At 48.7% G+C, this 18,166-nt stretch overlaps 1 protein-coding gene across 1 annotated transcript in view; it reads right to left on the minus strand.

The window, feature by feature from the left end:
* The window catches only part of NOA1 (nitric oxide associated 1), a 37,112-nt gene that overhangs the window by 18,113 nt on the left and 833 nt on the right, over nucleotides 1-18,166 (minus strand). Inside the window, exons 2-4 of the mRNA XM_039540399.1 lie at nucleotides 13,329-13,868; nucleotides 12,236-12,847; nucleotides 3,944-4,108 (exon numbers count right to left, since the gene is read on the minus strand). Of these exons, the coding sequence (XP_039396333.1) occupies nucleotides 3,944-4,108; nucleotides 12,236-12,847; nucleotides 13,329-13,868 (1,317 nt within the window). The remainder of the gene's footprint in view (nucleotides 1-3,943; nucleotides 4,109-12,235; nucleotides 12,848-13,328; nucleotides 13,869-18,166) is intronic.

The following is an 18,166-nucleotide window of genomic DNA, read 5'->3' on the forward strand; positions in this document are numbered from 1 at the left end:
TTGCCTACACTAGAAATTGGAACAGTTTTACAACTGGGTTCCTAACTCGGTTGCAACTGTGGCGTAACTAGCCCCCAATATGGTAACTCAAGGCTGAAAAATGTTAACTATCCTCCTTAGCTTTCTTTTTTATAACTGGTTTCAGAGTAGCAGCCATGTTAGTCTGTAACCGCAAAAAGAACAGGAGTACTTGTGGCACCTTAGAGACTAACAAATTTATTTCAGCATGAGCTTTCGTGAGCTACAGCTCACTTCTTTGGATGCATAGAATGGAACACACAGACAGGAAATATTTATACATACAGAGAACATGAAAAGGTGGAAGTAGGCATACCAACTGTAAGAGTCCAATCAATTGAGATGAGCTATCATCAGCAGGAGAAAAAAAACCTATGAAGTGATAATCGAGATGACCCATAGAAGGTGTGAGGAGAACTTAACATAGGGAAATAGATTCAATTAGTGTAATGACCCAACCATTCCCAGTCTCTGTTTAAACATAAGTTAACTGTATCTAATTTGCATATTAATTCAAGTTCAGCAGTCTCTCTTTGGAGTCTATTTTTGAAGTTTTTTTGTTGCAAAATTGCCACCTTCAAGTTAAGTTCTCCTCACACCTTCTATGGATCATCTCGATTATCACTTCAGAGGTTTTTTTTCCTCCTGCTGATGATAGCTCATCTCAATTGACTGGACTCTTACAGTTGGTATGCATACTTCCACCTTTTCATGTTCTCTGTATGTATAAGTATCTTCTGTCTGTGTGTTCCATTCTATGCATCCAAAGAAGTGAGCTGTAGCCCACAAAAGCTTATGCTGAAATAAATGTTAGTCTCTAAGGTGCCACAAGTACTCCTGTTCTTTTTTATAACTTTTAGTTCAGACTTACAATCAAGATAGCCCACATATACATAGCATACATCCATTTACACATAACTGTATCTTTTATGTTTTCTAAGTCTTTGCTCTCTATAAAGCGTTAATAATAACTGTTTTAATTAGGGTGTGACACAGGACCAGAAAGGGTTACAGAATAGCAGGGTAATTGACCCAGATTAAACCTTTAGAGATAAATTAGTAGATAATAGTTGTGTTTTTGTATGTGTTTACAAATATATTGTCAGAGGCTGACAATGTAACTAAATGGTTCCTACCATTGTATTCTGTTAATTCAGAGATCAAAAGAAGATGTTAACATTTAGATGAACTGTGAATGTAGTAATATCACTGTCTTAATTTCTCTTTGAAGTATGTAGTAAACTACCTGTAATTGGCAGGAGATGGGTAGCTGCTTTACATTAATCCATGTAGCTAATTACTGATTATGCTTAAGAAATAGGTTACTTCAAAGCCGCTATTGTTCACCCAAGGACTTCACACTGTCAAGAGGCTGCCAAAGAACTATAAAAAGAACTCTTGAGCCCTGACCCTATTATCTCAGATCTGCTTAAGCTTGTCAGGGGAAGTTTGAGTCCGAAGACTGAGGTCTCCAGTCCCATCTGGATCTCCCTGATACTGGACATTGGACTGTAACCTATGGACTAATGCTGAAAAAGAACTCTTCGCAACTTTAAAGCTCACCATCTCTACTATGAAACTGACCTAAGAATTTTATTCATGTCTGTGTGTAGAATGATCTTTTAACCAATATCCACTCTCTGTCCTTTAATAAATCTTAGTTTAGTTAATAAGAATTGGCGGTAAGCGTGTATTTGGGTAAGAGCTGAAATATTCACTGACCTGGTGGGTGATGTATCTGATCCTTTGGGATTGGAATAACTTTTTATAGGATAAAGAAGATTTTCAGTAATCTTCATAATATTTGAACTGGCTGTCTGGGGGGGTTGCTTTAAGGGAGCTTTGTTTTGGCTTCTGGGTAACCAGTTAGGTATCATAGAAGCTGTTTTGTTGCTGGCTTGGTGAATCTAAGTATTAGAAATAACTACCAGTTTGGAGGGGGGGGTCATTGCGCTGATTGAGCAATCTCAGTGTGACCCCCCGGAACACCGGTCACACATGGATATGCCTGAACAAAAACTCCAGATCTGAACATTTCTGCACTTGTTGGAAATCATAGAATCATAGAATCTCAGGGTTGGAAGGGACCTCAGGAGGTCATCTAGTCCAACCCCCTGCTCAAAGCAGGACCAAACCCAACTAAATCATCCCAGCCAGGGCTTTGTCAAGCCTGACCTTAAAAACCTCTAAGGAAGGAGATTCCACCACCTCCCTAGGTAACCCATTCCAGTTCTTCACCACCCTACTAGTGAAAAAGTTTTTCCTAATGTCCAACCTAAACCTCCCCCTCTGCAACTTGAGACCATTACTCCTTGTTCTGTCATCTTCTACCACTGAGAACAGTCTAGATCCATCCTCTTTGGAACCCCCTTTCAGGTAGTTGAAAGCAGCTATCAAATCCCCCCTCATTCTTCTCTTCTGCAGACTAAACAATCCCAGTTCCCTCAGCCTCTCCTCATAAGCCATGTGCTCCAGCCCCCTAATCATTTTTGTTGCCCTCTGCTGGACTCTCTCCAATTTGTCCACATCCTTCTTGTAGTGTGGGGCCCAAAACTGGACACAGTGCTCCAAATGAGGCCTCACCAGTGCTGAGTAGAGGGGAATGATCACATCCCTCGATCTGCTGGAAATGCCCCTACTTATACAACCCAAAATGCCATTAGCCTTCTTGGCAACAAGGGCACACTGTTGACTCATATTCAGCTTTTCGTCCACCGTAAAGGGTGTTTACACCTGTAGTAACTGTTCTAACCCTAGGTCCTTTTCTGCAGAACTGCTGCCCAGCCATTCGGTCCCTAGTCTGTAGCAGTACATGGGATTCTTCCGTCCTAAGTGCAGGACTCTGCACTTGTCCTTGTTGAACTTCATCATATTTCTTTTGGCCCAATCCTCTAATTTGTCTAGGTCCCTCTGTATCCTATCCCTACCCTAAAACCTAACTCAGTAGCTGGACCCATCTCCAGCTATATTAAAGTGTCTTTGGACGACATTCTCTTTGAAGGGAATTGTAGTCTTTTGGCCCATTTCTACAAGACACACCATCAGTTTGCATATTACCAATGAATAGCCAATACAATTAAATGTATTAGTCTTTTTTATTTTGGAAAAGGAGAAAAAGTTGCAATGCAATCCTGGAAATCCATTAAGCCAGCTACACCAGAAGGACAAGGACTGAATTGATGCATTGGTGTGGTGTCTGGGAGAAACTTACGTATATATACACCTCTTATTGGGTAGAATGAAAGCAGGTGACATAAAAAAAAAATCTGAAGTTATGACTTTTAGAAAGTCAGAGTTCCGGCATATTAGATTTTCACATATTCCAAGGACAGAAGCTACCATTGTGATCATCTAGTCTGGCCTCCTATATAATTTACAGGCCAAAGAACTTCTCCTAAATAATTTCTAGAGCAGATCTTTTATAAAAACATCCAATCTTGATTTAAAATTAGTGATGAAGAATCCACCATGACCCTTGGTAAATTGTTCCTATGGTTAATTACTTTCACTGTCAAAAAAATTATGCCTTATTTCCAGTCTGAATTTGTCTAGCTTCAACTTCCAGCCATTGGATCATGTTATACCTTTCTCTGCTAGATTAAAGAGCCCATTATTAAATGTGTGTTCCTCATGTAGGTACTTATAGACTGTAATCAAGTCGCCCCTTAACCTGCTTTTTGTTAATAAGATCAAGAATAATATATATTTGAAGAATTCTTATTCTGATATGCTGTTGCACTATCGCGTACGCTAGTAACCCAAATTAGAATGTAACATAAATGTATGTTGGCTAGCAATGTTTACCAATTAAGAGTTCACTTTAGACACTGACTTACCTTACAGTAAAGCTTAATTGAGTCTTTTGTATAATGCAATATTTGCATCTGAGAACAAATGGTGATACTCTTCCTCAGGTAATACTCACCTATTAAATAACCTTGCTTTTTAAGGCATTTAAGATACTTTTGTTCATCATCACTAAGTTGTTCTTCAGTTTTTTCTGCATCTGCTTTTAGCCTCTCCTGTCTCCTGAACAGTCTGTCAGATGTAGGGTTAATAATTGGAAATTTCAGGAGGTTTAAAGTTGTGCCTGAAAAACAAATTCCAACACTATCCAGGTCTGTGACTGTGCGAACTGAACACAGTATATATAAAAGCAATTAAATGTTAAGGTTCAAACAATGAAAAAAGCCACATACAGAAGAAAGATAGACAGCTGCAGCGGCACAGGAGCCAGCAAACAGAGCTGTAAACAGGGGAGTTTCAGTGGGAGTTCTGTTGGAGGAGAAGGTTTTTGTATTTTGTGTACTGTATTTTGTAGTTTGCATGTGAGGAGGCTGGTAGGCGCAGTGTGCTGGGAGAGAAGCTGAGCCCGGATTAGGGGGCGGGGCTTCTCTGCTTAGGGGTCCTATAAAGGTAGCCAGCCAGTCAGGCAGCGGCATAGACAGTTGCCGCGGCACAGGAGCCAGCAAACAGAGGAGTTTCAGTGAGAGTTTACATGGGGAGTTTGCGGGGGAGACCTGGAGACCTAGGCAGAGGAACTGACAGGCTAGTGAAGGGAGTGGGTTGTGTTCTGGTGCCTGTTGGGGGTTTGTTTTGGTTTGTGTTTCCTGCACTAACAGGATTTAGGTGGGAAGGCTATGACCGATACAGAGGCAGCAGTGAAAGACACAATGAGGATGACTGGATGTGGAAGCTGCGGCATGTACATGATCCTGGAGGGGGTACCTGAAAAGAGTTTCGTCTACATGAAGTGCCGACTGATAGAGCTGATGGAAGAAAAGATCCGAGGACTGGAGATGCAGGTGGAAACTCTGGTGGAATGTAGAAGGGGGTCCGAGCAGATGATGGAGCAAAGTTATGAGGAGGATGAAGGGAAAAGCTCAGACTTGCAGATGGAAGCAGGACCAAAGAATTCTAAGGGGAGACTGCTGGGTGAGGAAAGTGAACGGTGGAAGCATGTGACTAAGAGAACCAGGCAGAGGAAAAGACGGGCCAGTGAAGGAGAAACAGAGCTCAGGAACAGGTTTGCAGAGGTGGAAAATGAAGAAGGGGCACAGCAAGTGGTCGCTGAAGGTGAGAGGGCAAGGAAGAAGAGAAGAGCAGCTAGTCCTCTGGGAAGAGGCAATGGAGACAACACCAAATATGAGCCCCAGGAGGATACGGGATGGGTTGTGGAGGATTGCAAGGGACAATAGAAATTGAGAGGACTTGCAGCCAGAGGGAACAGGGGATAGACCGGAGAATCACACTGTCACCAGGAAAAGGCAGGTCTACGTGACTGGGGACTCCTTACTGAGAAAGATAGACAGACCTGTAACTAGAGCTGATCCGGAGAACAGAAGGGTGTGCTGTCTGCCGAGTGCTAAGATACGGGATGTGGACCTGAGGGTGAAAAGGATCTTAATGGGAGCGGGAAAGAATCCGTTGATTGTCCTTCATGTGGGAACAAATGATACAGCTAGATTCTCGCTGGAACGTATCAAGGGAGACTATGCCAGACTGGGGAAGATGCTTAAGGAAATCAAGGCTCAGGTGATCTTCAGTGGGATTCTGCCTGTTCCTAGAGAAGGGCAACAGAGGGGTGACAAGATTATGGCAATCAACAGATGGCTCAGGCAGTGGTGCTATAAGGAGGGCTTTGGGATGTATGGCCACTGGGAAGCATTCATGGACAGAGGATTGTTCTCTCAGGATGGACTTCACCTGAGTAAGGAGGGAAATAGGCTTCTAGGATGGAGGCTGGCACAACTGATTAAGAGAGCTTTAAACTAGGAATTTGGGGGAGATGGTTGGGAGATGTCCAGGTAATCTCCACGCTGGAATTTAACATTGAGAGGGAAGAAAAAGTAAGAGAAGATACAGCCGTGGGCAGGAGAATGGACATAAAGAGGAAGGATAGTGTAGATACCAGTCTAAGAGGTAATACTGGTGGTAGAATGTCTGTGCCTAACCGGGTAAAGAATGTCAGTGAAGCCAAATGGCAAAAATTAAGCTGTCTGTACACTAATGCGAGGAGCCTCGGTAACAAAATGGAGGAACTAGAGCTACTGGTGCAGGAAGTGAAACCGGATATTATAAGGATAACAGAAACATGGTGGAATAGTAGTCATGACTGGAGTACAGGTATTGAAAGCTATGTGCAGTTTAGGAAAGATAGAAATAAAGGCAAAGGTGGTGGAGTAGCATTGTATATTAATGATGAGGTTAACTGTAAAGAAATAAGTGATGGAATGGATAAGACAGAGTCTGTCTGGGCAAAAATCACATTGGGAAAGAAAGCTACTAGAGCCTCCCCTGAGATAGTGCTTGGGGTGTGCTACAGACCGCCGGGATCTGATTTGGATATGGATAGAGACCTCTTTAATGTTTTAAATGGGAATTGTGTGATCATGGGAGACTAACTTCCCAGATATAGACTGGAGGACAAGTGCTAGTAATAATAATAGGGCTCAGATTTTTCTGGATGCGATAGCTGATGGATTTCTTCACCAAGTAGTTGAAGAACCAACAAGAGGGGATGCCATTTTAGATTTGGTTTTGGTGAGTAGTGAGGACCTCATAGAAGCATTGGTTGTAGGGGACAACCTTGGTTCGAGTGATCATGAGCTAATTCGGTTCAAACTAGATGGAAGGATAAACAAAAATAGATCTGGGTTTTTTATTTCAAAAGGGTTAACTTTAAAGAATTAAGGAAATTAGTTAGGGAAGTGGATTGGACTGAAGGACTTGTGGCTCTAAAGATGGAGGAGGCCTGGAATTACTTGAAGTCAAAGTTGCAGAAACTATCAGAAGCCCGCATCCCAAGAAAGGGGAAAAAAATCATAGGCAGGAGTTGTAGACCAAGCTGGATGAGCAAGCATCTCAGAGAGGTGATTAAGAAAAAGCAGAAAGCCTACAAGAAGTGGAAGATGGGAGGGATTAGCAAGGAAGGCTACCTTATTGAGGTCAGAACATGTAGGGATAAAGTGAGAAAGGCCAAAAGCCATGTAGAGTTGGACCTTGCAAAGGGAATTAAAACCAATAGTAAAAGGTTCTATAGCCATATAAATAAGAAGAAAACAAAGAGAGAAGAAGTGAGACTACTAAACACTGAGGATGGAATGGAGGTTAAGGATAATTTAGGCATGGCCCAATATCTAAACCAGGGGCAGGCAACCTATGGCATGTGTGCCGAAGACGGCACGCGAGCTGATTTTCAGTGGCACTCACACTGCTCAGGTCCTGGCCACCAGTCCAGGGGGCTCTGCATTTTAATTTAATTTTAAATGAAGCTTCTTAAACATTTTAAAAACCTTATTTACTTTATATACAACAATAGTTTAATTATATATTATAGACTTATAAAAAGAGACCTTCTAAAAACGTTAAAATGTATTACCGGCACGCGAAATCTTAAGTTAGAATGAATAAATGAAGACTCGGCACACCACTTCTGAAAGGTTGACGACCCCTGATCTAAACAAATACTTTGCCTCAGTCTTTAATGAGGCTAATCAGGAGCTTAGGGATAATGGTAGGATGACAAATGGGAATGAGGATATGGAGGTAGATATTACCACATCCGAGGTAGAAGCCAAACTCTAACAGCTTAATGGGACTAAATCAGAGGGCCCAGATAATCTTCATCCAAGAATATTAAAGGAACTAGCACATGAAATTGCAAGCCCATTAGCAAGAATTTTTAATTAATCAGTAAACTCAGGGGTTGTACTGTACAACTGGAAAATTGCTAATATAGTTCCTATTTTTAAGAAAGGGAAAAAAAGTGATCCGAGTAACTATAGGCCTGTTAGTTTGACATCTGTAACATGTAAGGTCTTTGAAAAATTTTTGAAGGAGAAAGTAGTTAAGGACATTGAGGTCAATGGTAATTGGGACAAAATACAACATGGTTTTACAAAAGGTAGATCGTGCCAAACCAACCCAATCTCCTTCTTTGAGAAGGTAACAGATTTTTTAGACAAAGGAAATGCAGTGGATCTAATTTACCTCGATTTCAGTAAGGCATTTGATACAGTTCCACATGGGGAATTATTAGTTAAATTGGAAAAGATGGGGATCAATATGAAAATTGAAAGGTGGATAAGGAACTGGTTAAAGGGGAGACTACAACGGGTCGTACTGAAAGTTGAACTGTCAGGCTGGAAGGAGGTTACTAGTGGCGTTACTCAGGGATCAGTTTTGGGACCAATCTTATTTAATCTTTTTATTACTGACCTTGGCACAAAAAGTGGGAATGTGCTAATAAAGTTTGCAGATGACACAAAGCTGGGAGGTATTGCTAACACTGAGAAGGACTGGGATATCATACAGGAAGATCTGGATGACCTTGTAAACTGGAGTAATAGTAATAGGATGAAATTTAATAGTGAAAAGTTCAAGGTCATGCATTTGGGGATTAATAACAAGAATTTTAGTTATAAATTGGGGACACATCAGTTGGAAGTAACAGAGGAGGAGAAGGACCTCGGAGTACTGGTTGATCACAGGATGACTATGAGCCGCCAATGTGATATGGCCATTAAAAAAGCTTATGCGGTTTTAGGATGCATCAGGCGAGGTATTTCCAGCAAAGATAAGGAGATGTTAGTACCGTTATACCAGGCACTGGTGAGACCTCATCTGGAATATTGTGTGCAGTTCTGGTCTCCCATGTTTAAGAAGGATGAATTCAAACTGGAACAGGTACAGAGAAGGGCCTACTAGGATGATCCGAGGAATGGAAAACCTGTCTTATGAAAGGAGACTTGAAGAGCTTGGCTTGTTTAGCCTAAGCAAAAGAAGGTTGAGGGGGGATATGATTGCTCTTTATAAATATATCAGAGGGATAAATATTAGGGAGGGAGAGGAATTATTTAAGCTTAGTACCAATGTGGACACAAGAACATAAACTGGACACTAGGAAGTTTAGACTTGAAATTAGACGAAGGTTTCTAACTATTAGAGGAGTGAAGTTCTGGAACAGCCTTCCAAGGGGAGTAGTGGGGGCAAAAGACATATCTGGCTTCAAGACTAAGCTTGATATGTTTATGGAGGGGATGGTATGATGGGATAGCCTAATTTTGGCAATTAATTTGGCAACTGATCTTTGATTATCAGCAGGTAAGTATGCCCAGTGGTCTGTGATGGGATGTTAGATGGGGTGGGATCTGAGTTACTACAGAGAATTCTTTCCTGGGTGCTGGCTGGTGAGTCTTGCTCACATGCTCAGGGTTTAACTGATCGCCATATTTGGGGTCGGGAAGGAATTTTCCTCCAGGGCAGATTGGCAGAGGCCCTGGAGATTTTTCGCCTTCCTCTGCAGCATGGGGCACGGGTCACTTGCTGGAGGATTCTCTGCAGCTTGAGGTCTTCAAACCATGATTTGAGGACTTCAATAACTCAGACATAGGCTAGGGGTTTGTTACAGGAGTGGGTGGGTGAGATTTTGTGGCCTGCATTGTGCAGGAGGTCTGACTAGATGATCATAATGGTCCCTTCTGACCTTAAAATCTATGAGTCTAAGTTCACTAGCCCATTCCAGCTACTTTGCTTCACTCGCAAACTAGATGCAAAGCTAACTTAACTGGCCAGTTAAACTAGGTCTAACAGCTGCTTTGCGTCACCAGAGAGGCACAATTGGTTGTTTTTTATATTGGGAGAATGTAATCAAAGCAGTTTTGTGAAAAAAAGAAAAAAAACAAATGTGAATGGTTGCAGGCAGGAGAAGGGCATTTGAGGGGGAATAAGAGTGAGGGGCTTGGGGCTGCAGCGGGGGGGAATAAATGGGGATGGGTGATAGAAGAATTGAGGGAGATTGGGGGGGCTCAGGAGAGGGACAATGGGAAGGGGACATGAGAATGAGTGGCAGAGGGATGGGGAAGAATAGAGGCAGAGGGTTGGCCCTGCTTTGAGCTGGGGGTTGGACTAGATGACCTCCTAAGGTCTCTTCCAACCCTGATATTCTATGATTCTATGGGAGTTGGTACCTGGATGTCCTGTCCCCACAATGGTGCTTGAGCCCCTCTCCCTACTCCTATCTGTGTGCACCAGGATCTGGGGGCTCAGCCCATCTATGGTGGTCTGACCCCTCTCTTTGCCTCCCCGCATGAACCAGGTTCTGGAGACCTCTTACCTTTCTGGGGGTGTCTGGCCCCTTTCTCTTGCCCCTCTGCCCTGCCATGTGAGCCAGGATCTGTGGAAGCCCCCCTGCCCCTCTGGGTGGAGAGCTTTAAAAAGGCAGGCTGAGTGCATGCACCAAGAACATACTGAGGAGACAAAGGTGAGGACCTGAGAACTGGCATGCCTGTGCCATCTGCTGGCTCGATGGGATGGGGAAGGGAGGGGGAGCTGGAAATGTTGAGGGTGGGCACTGTATGTTGCAGGGAATGCCGTGGCAGGGGCAGTGAAGGAGACAGACACACGCGTCTTCCCTCACATGCTTATAATTACTATAACTACCATGTCATAAAACTGTCAAGGTTTTGGGACATAGAACACGGATGAGATTTCTCTCGCTGGCCCTGTTAGCCGCTACACACTGCAGACGTTTCAAAGCACGACCATTATCCCCATTCCAGTACAACAAAATGTACAGAAGCGGGGAGGAGCACTGAGGAATCACATGGCACCTGAGTGGCCTAGTGGAAAGACCACTGGACTGAGACTATTACTAGCTCTGTCACTGGCTGTTTGGGTGATCTTGGGAAAGTCACTTCACCTCTGTGCCTCAGTTTCCCATCTGTGAAATGGGAATATGGAAACTTCTTTGAGATCTATTGATGAAACCACTAGATAACAGCTAAGTCTTTTCATTTTAAGCCACAGTAGCATATCAACTGCAAACCTAAGTGAGAACTACAACTGCCCAAATGACCACTGCCTCCTACCAACAAACAGTTCTGTTTAAAAAACTAGGAAATACACTGACAAAAATCTTGGTTAACACAGAATTAAGGTTATCTGGCCATAGCTTGTGTCCCTCCAGAATGCTTAGTTCAGCAAAACTCAAACTTCTGATAATCAGGAAATACAGAGTTAAGGTAAAACCCCACACAATCTTAACTCTGCCCCAACACACCAGTAACACAAATATTGGCCCTTTGCCTTTCCTCTACTGGACAGGTGCTAGCTGCACTTACCCTATGCTCAAACATGAGCCGACTCCCTTGACAGAATATCACACTTGTGAAATTTAACAACTGCTTCATACCCTTTTACAATCCCTTGACACTTGCACACCGGATATTTCCCAAACCGGGACTTTCCCCAACCCATCATTAAATCCACACCCAGCTGCTCTCATATACCATCTCACCACTGACAATGCCCATGCCAAGAAGCTTCCACTGCCCTGCTACAACCTACACAATGCTGTACTGAATGGATGCAACCTGCATCTCTTTCTTTTGAAAACACACATGGGAGTACTCAGCCACAAATCTCCTCATATCACAATCCCAGCTCTTCCAAGCTATCCCAGCTCATTCCTCCCCCATTAAATACAGCTACACCTAATGCTTAGAGTGTATGCAGATGATTTCCAATGGCTATTGCCAGCTTCACAGGGCTGAGTTAAGGTTGTGTTTCCTGGTTTTCAGAAGTGTTGAGTTTTGCTGAACTTGAAGTTCTGAAAGGCCTGAGCTACCACCAGACAACCGTAACTCTATGTTAACAAAGGTTTGTGCCATTTAATATGCCTGTATTTAATAAGCCTGTATCATAATACAAATGCACAAGGAGACCGGGTTAAGGGAAAGCTTACCTTTGGAATGCTTGATTTTTCAACCTTAAAAGTTCTTTTACCAACTTTTTGGAGGAATAGTTATTATATACATAACACCCCCCAGGAGATCAGAGTCAGGAACAGGCCCCTATATAAAGCCTAAGGCCATGGCTACACTTGTAGATTTGCAGCGCTGCAGCAGGGTGTGGAAAAAACACCCCCTCCAGTGCTGCAAGTTGCGGTGCTGCAAAGCGCCAGTGTGATCAGAGCCCCAGCGCTGGGAGCACGGCTCCCAGCGCTGTACGTTAATCCCCATAGGGAGATGGAGTACGTGCAGTGCTGGGAGAGCTCTCTCCCAGCGCTGGCGCTCCAACCACACTCGCGCTTCAAAGCGCTGCCGCGGGAGCGCTGTGCAGCGCTATGTGTAGCCATAGCCTAGAGATGCTCCTTGCCCTGAAAAGCTTAGTCCAAACAGATACTGATAAAAGTCCCCATCCATGCCCCTCTCACCTGGCCAGGGGGAGATTGTTGCTCTGTTGATCACCTCCGGGGCTTTGGACTTGCAATAGTCAGACTGCAGCAGGGTATTGAACAGTGTGGATTTGCCGGAGTTGGTAGCTCCTACGAGATACACATCGCCATTGCACTTCCAGGAGCGCTGCAATTTGGAGATCAGCTCCTCCACTCCATAGCCTGTCTTGGCACTGATCAGGTGCACATCCACCAAGTTCTGGCTCCCAGGCCTGCCAACCTGGCCCCCAGAGCCCTGGGCTGCAGGGAGGATGCCCACACGGGCACAGCTCCGCAGCAGCTGTTTTCGGAAGCGCTTCAGATAGTCTGGAGAGTCCCCAGGCAACAGGTCCACCTTGTTGCCCACCACCAGGATGTTGGACCCTGCACCCACCAGCTGAGGCAGGTCCTGTAGCACCGAGTCGGGCAGGTCCAGCATGTCCACCATGTATAGCACCAGGGGGCGGCGTCCGTGGCGTGGGGGGCTGCGCAGGGCAGCACTCACCAGATTGCGGTATTGCTCCCGGGACACTTGCATGTGCAGCGCCTGCTGGTGATGGACCAGGAGCCAGCAGCGCTGACACACCACCCCTTGCAGGGCCCGGCGTGCCTCTGACCTCCCCAGGGCCCCCTGCACCCCCAATCCTTCTGAGCCCCCCAAGACTCCCTGAACCCCCAATCCTTCCAAGCCTCCCCGGGCCCCCTGTGCCCCTGTGCTCCCCAAGGCCCCCTGCACCCCCAATCCTTCCGAGCCTCCCAGGGCCCCCTGTGCCCCCGTGCTCCCCAAGGCCGCCTGCACCCCCAATCCTTCTGAGCCTCCCAGGGCCCCCTGTGCCCCCGTGCTCCCCAAGGCTGCCTGCACCCCCAATCCTTCTGAGCCCCCCAAGGCCCCCTGCACTCCCAGTCCTTCCGAGCCCCCCAAGACTCCCTGAACCCCCAATCCTTCCGAGCCTCCCAGGGCCCCCTGCGCCCCCAATCCTTCTGAGCCCCAGGGCCCCTGTGACCCCAATCCTTCTGAGCCCCCAAGGCCCCCTGCACCCCAATCCTCTGAGCCCCCAAGGCCCCCTGCCCCTCCGAGTCCCCGGCTGGCCGCCCATGAGGCTGCGGTACTTCTCGCTGGGCAGGTAGCCGGGCACGGCGGGGTCCCGGCAGTGCAGCTCCGCCCCGCAGCCCGAGCAGCTCACCCCGCTGGGCGGCACCGACGGGTCCGGCCGCCCCGTCACCCGGTGCTGCCGCTTCTCCCGCGGCCTCCTCTCCGGGCGGCCCGGGGCGGCGGGCGGCTCCCTGGCCGGCGTCGGGCCTGGCTCGGGCACGTACTCGGGGAAGACGAACTGCTCCTCCTCGCCGCCCGGCCCCTGGGCCGCAGGGCGCTGCGGGGCGGCGGGCGGCTCCCGCCGGGGCCGAGTGGAGAGGCCGCCCGGGCTCCCCGGCCGCAGGGCAGCGGGCAGGAGCCGGCCGGGGCCCGGGGGCTGCCGGAGCAGCGGGGCCCGGGCCAGGGCCCGCAGCAGCGCGCAGCTCAGTCGGTGCATGAGAGAAGCGAGGCAGCGGCTCCGCTCCCCTGGCCTGGGCCACGCGGAGAGCCGGGCCTGAGGCAGCGCCTCCTGCCGGGCGGGCCTGGGCACGCGGGCCAGGCCTGGCGGGGAGTCCAGGGGCTGCCTAGCAACGAACGCCTCCCCGCATGCCCAGGGCCCGGGGCAGCCTCCGCCATACCCACAGGGAGCCGGGCAGTGCCAGTGATGCCAGCGCCTGGCTCGCTGCGGGAGCCTGGGCAAGGGGCTTAGCCTCTCTCCTGCTCCCCCAGCTGTAAATTGGGGCATGTGGGCAGGGGCGGCTCTAGTAATTTTGCCACCCCCAGCACGGCGGCACTCTGCGGGGGGCGCTCTGCCGGTCCCGCGGCTCCGGTGGAGCATCCGCAGGCACACCACCGAAGCCGCCTGCCCCCCTCCTGCTGACCGGCGGAGCGCCCCCCGCGGCGTGCTGGGGCCTGGAGCCGGCCCTGCATGTAAGGCCCAGGGCCTGCCGCTCTGTGGGGTGCTGACCAGGGCCAGCTTTAGGACCTGCGGGGCCTGATTGGAAAGAGCTGCCGTGATTGAGCTGGTGCCAACGATAGCGGTGGCAATTCGGCAGCAGCTCAATTGGTTGCTGCTGTTTCCGGCGGCATTTTGGCGGAGGGTGCGGGGCCCTCTTAGGCGCAGCCGCGGGGCCCAATTCCTGGGAATCGGGGAATCGCCCTAAAGCCAGCCCTGGTGCTGACTGGGCCAGACCACAGCTGGGTCAGCAGGTCAGCAGGAAAGCGCTAGGAATCACTGTAATTTATTTATGTAGGATTATTTTTGCAGCCTCAGTAATAAAAATAATGTACAGTTGTCTCTATTCTTTACTGGACCTAAACAGAATAGAAACACAAATAAGGTCCTTTACACATTCTTGTCTTTGTTCTTGTTGTTTCTTTTGCTTTTTTGGTTGTTTAAAAAAAAAAAAACTTGTTGGCTACTCAGTGTGCTGTGAAAAGTGATATTAACAAACATGCAAATATTACTTTTAACAGCAGGCTTACTCAGCCCCGGAAAATTAAGTCCTGGATGGGGAGGTCGGTACAGAGGCAGTGGGGGCCAAAGGCACTGGGGGAGGCAGCAGGGGCCAAGGGTGATGGGCAGGTGAGGTTGGGGCCAGAGCCCATCACCGTGCAGCCAGGGAATGGAGCCCAAATCCCTGTGGCTGGAGCCTGCTCCCTGCCACCCCAGGGCTGAAGCCCAATCCCACCACCCCAGGGAAAGTGGGGAACTCACACCTGCTGCCCGCTCCTCCAGCTTTCGTGTCTCCAGAAGGGGGTAGGGCCCAACCACTGCTGGCGGTCCCGGGGGAGGGTCTGCTGCTTTGTGCCCCCGCCCCCATCACTGCTCAGGCGGTTGTGGCCGCAAGAAAAGCCCCTGGTTGCTTCATGTAGCCATGATGGCCGCATTTGAGAAATGCTGGTAGACAGTGGTGCTTCTGACACTCCCTTTTTATAACTGAGAAACGCTTAAACACTTGTTTCTGCATTTCAACGTGTGGTGGCCAGTAGAAGCTGGTGTGGGACCAATCACAGTGTTTTAACCCAAGCAACAATAGTGCCAACCTTCTCTCACCCCAATCATCTTAAAATCATGCTTTCAATCATAAGCACTATGCAAGGAGGAGAAGGATTGGCTAAGGTGTGGCTCTAAACCTGCAGTAGCATGCCTGCTTCTGGAGCTCATTGCAAAATGGCTCAGTCAGGGCCTGTGTTGGTAACTCACTCAATTGTAACAAAATACAAACAACTCGGCAAGATGTTGAGTAAGGGCCCTCCTTGAATGACTGAAGAGTCTTGGAGCCTGAATCTACAGGGCCCTGTGCAAAAGGCCCTGTGTGTGGATTACCGTATTTCAGATTCCCCAGAAGAGGACACTGCATGTGTGTTGGGGTAAACTTGGGGGAGGGGGCAGGGAAAACTTGGGGGAGGAGGAGCTGGGGGAGGTACAGTTGGGGTTGCTGGAAGGGGTACATGCAGTGGGGGCTGGGGTGAAAGTAAAATTGAACTCTTACTGGTATGGGGCCAGCTCTGGCCCCCCCAGAAGGGGCAGGGCTGGGGTCAGCATCCCCACCCAGCCCATCTGCGCTGCCTACCCCATGCCACCTGGGTCTCCAGCGATGATTTAAAGGGCCCGAGGCAGTAGCAGCAGCTGGAGCCCCGGGCCCTTTTAAATTGCAGCCCCGGGGCAGCTACTTCTTTTGCCCCCCCATCAGCGGCCAGTGGGGGCAAAAGGGGCAACGACATTAAAGCGCTGCTGTGGCAGGGTCCTTAAAGTGCTGCTGCGGTAGCGCTTTAAAGTCAGCAGTACGGGCCAGTACTGGCGGCAGGGGCGGCTCTAGGCATTTTGCCACCCCAAGCATGGCAGGCAGGCTGCCTTCGGCGGCTTGCCTGCCTGCGGGGGAGGGGGGTCCTCCGAAGCCGCGGGACCAGCAGACCCTCCGCAGGCAAGCTGCCGAAGGCAGCCTGCCTGCCGCCCTCACGGCGCCGGCAGAGCGCCCCCTGCGGCTTGCTGCCCCAAGCACACGCTTGGCATGCTGGGGCCTGGAGCCGCCCCTGACTGGCGGCTACTTTTTACCAGTACGCCGTACCGCCTTACTTTCACCCTGAGTGGGGGTAATCACTGGAGGTGGGGGACAGTGTCACTCCCTGTCATGGTGGCAGTGGAGCTGGCACAAGCTCAGGATGCAGTGATGTCTGTCAGGCAGCCCCTCCCTGCAGGACTCCTTCCCCAGAGCTGGGGGCAGGGATCCAGCAGCTGTGGCTGCAGGGAATAGATCAATCAGCTGTGGATTCAGGGCAGAAATCCACTGGAAGCGGATCAATCAGGGCTCTTTCTGAGGTACAGCATACGCTCTGCAAGAATCCAAGACATTGCCTGCAGGGGCGGCTCTAGGCATTTTGCCGCCCCAAGCATGGCAGGCAGGTTGCCTTCGGCGGCATGCTGGCGGAGGGTCCACTGGTCCCGCGGATTCGGCGGATCTCCCTCGCGGCGACCGGCAGAGCGCCCCCAGTGGCTTGCCGCCCCAAGCATGCGTTTGGCGTGCTGGTGCTTGGAGCCGCCCCTGATTGCCTGTTACTTGAAAAATCCACCGGGACAGAAGACGGAGGCTCAGAAAAGAGGCTCTGTCCAGGAAAACAAGATGAGTACACCACAAACCACTGACCTGGTACTGCCAGCCTCAAGGAGTCAAAAATCAAAAGTCAGATTGATTTTAAAATCATGAGATGTTACTAGCTCTTGGATTGGATTTAATTGCCTTCTGCTGGCTCAGCCTCCCAGGGTGATGCTTTCAAGCTTTTCTCCACCATCACCATGTTAGCCAAAAGGGCTCGTTTCCCCCTGGAGCTTACCTAATTACACCAAGGAGGCACGGAGACAGGAAGACGAGTACCACACCCTTTATTGATCGGTCAGCTGAGCAGGTGTTCCTCTCTCGTGCCAGAGAAAGAGACACACCTTACATGGCCAGATGGGCCTACCTTTATACCCCAACAAAACAACAGCCTCATTTGGTTGACCTATAGACCCTGTGGATAATTGGATACATATATCATTTTGTGGGGGCTACAAGAGACATACAGCTGTTGAGGATACATTTGTCATTCTGAAGGGGACACAAGATACATCCGTTGACCCTTTGTACTAGATACTTTGGATGCATACATGTGAACGCAGCTGCATTCAACAAAACTGATAATAGCTGACTTAGGTAGATACACGGCCTTCAGTCTAATGAGTTCTGTAAGCTTTCCAACACAGTTTGGACAAGCATAACATAACTTTGGTTTACTCAGGCCTAATACGGAAAGGCTTCATTAGCACTATGATTTTTCCAACAACCATCAGGTCTGGAAACATTTTTTTAAGTACAGGAACTCCTCACTTAAAGTCATCCAGGTTAATGTCGTTTCAGTGTTAAGTTGCTGATCAATTAGGGAACATGCTCATTGAAAGTTGTGCAATGCTCCCTTCTAATGTCGTTTGGCAGCGGCCTGTTTTGTCCACTGCTTTCAGGAAGAGCAGCCCGTTGCAGCTAGCTGGTGAGTGGTTGGAACCAGGGTGGACCAGCAGCCCCTCTATCAGCTCCCCACTCCCCTTAATTCCCTGTGCAGCAGCTGTCCCTCCCCCCACTGCCATGTGCTACTCCTGCCCTTGGCCTTGGAGCTGCTCCCAGAAACTCCTGCTTGCTGTACAGGGGGAGGGGGGGAATGGGGGGGCTAATGTCAGGGTGTCTCCCCCTGCTCCTGCACCCTGCTTACCCCATTTTCCATAGAGCAGGCTGCCCTCTCAGCGAGCTGATTTAATTAACAAGGCAGTGTACTTAAGCCTGGAGGTCAGCTACTTAAAGGGGAAATGCACATTTTTTCTCTCACAC

Source organism: Mauremys reevesii, linkage group 5 (assembly GCF_016161935.1).
Source record: "Mauremys reevesii isolate NIE-2019 linkage group 5, ASM1616193v1, whole genome shotgun sequence".
NCBI classification, from domain to species: Eukaryota; Metazoa; Chordata; order Testudines; family Geoemydidae; genus Mauremys; species Mauremys reevesii.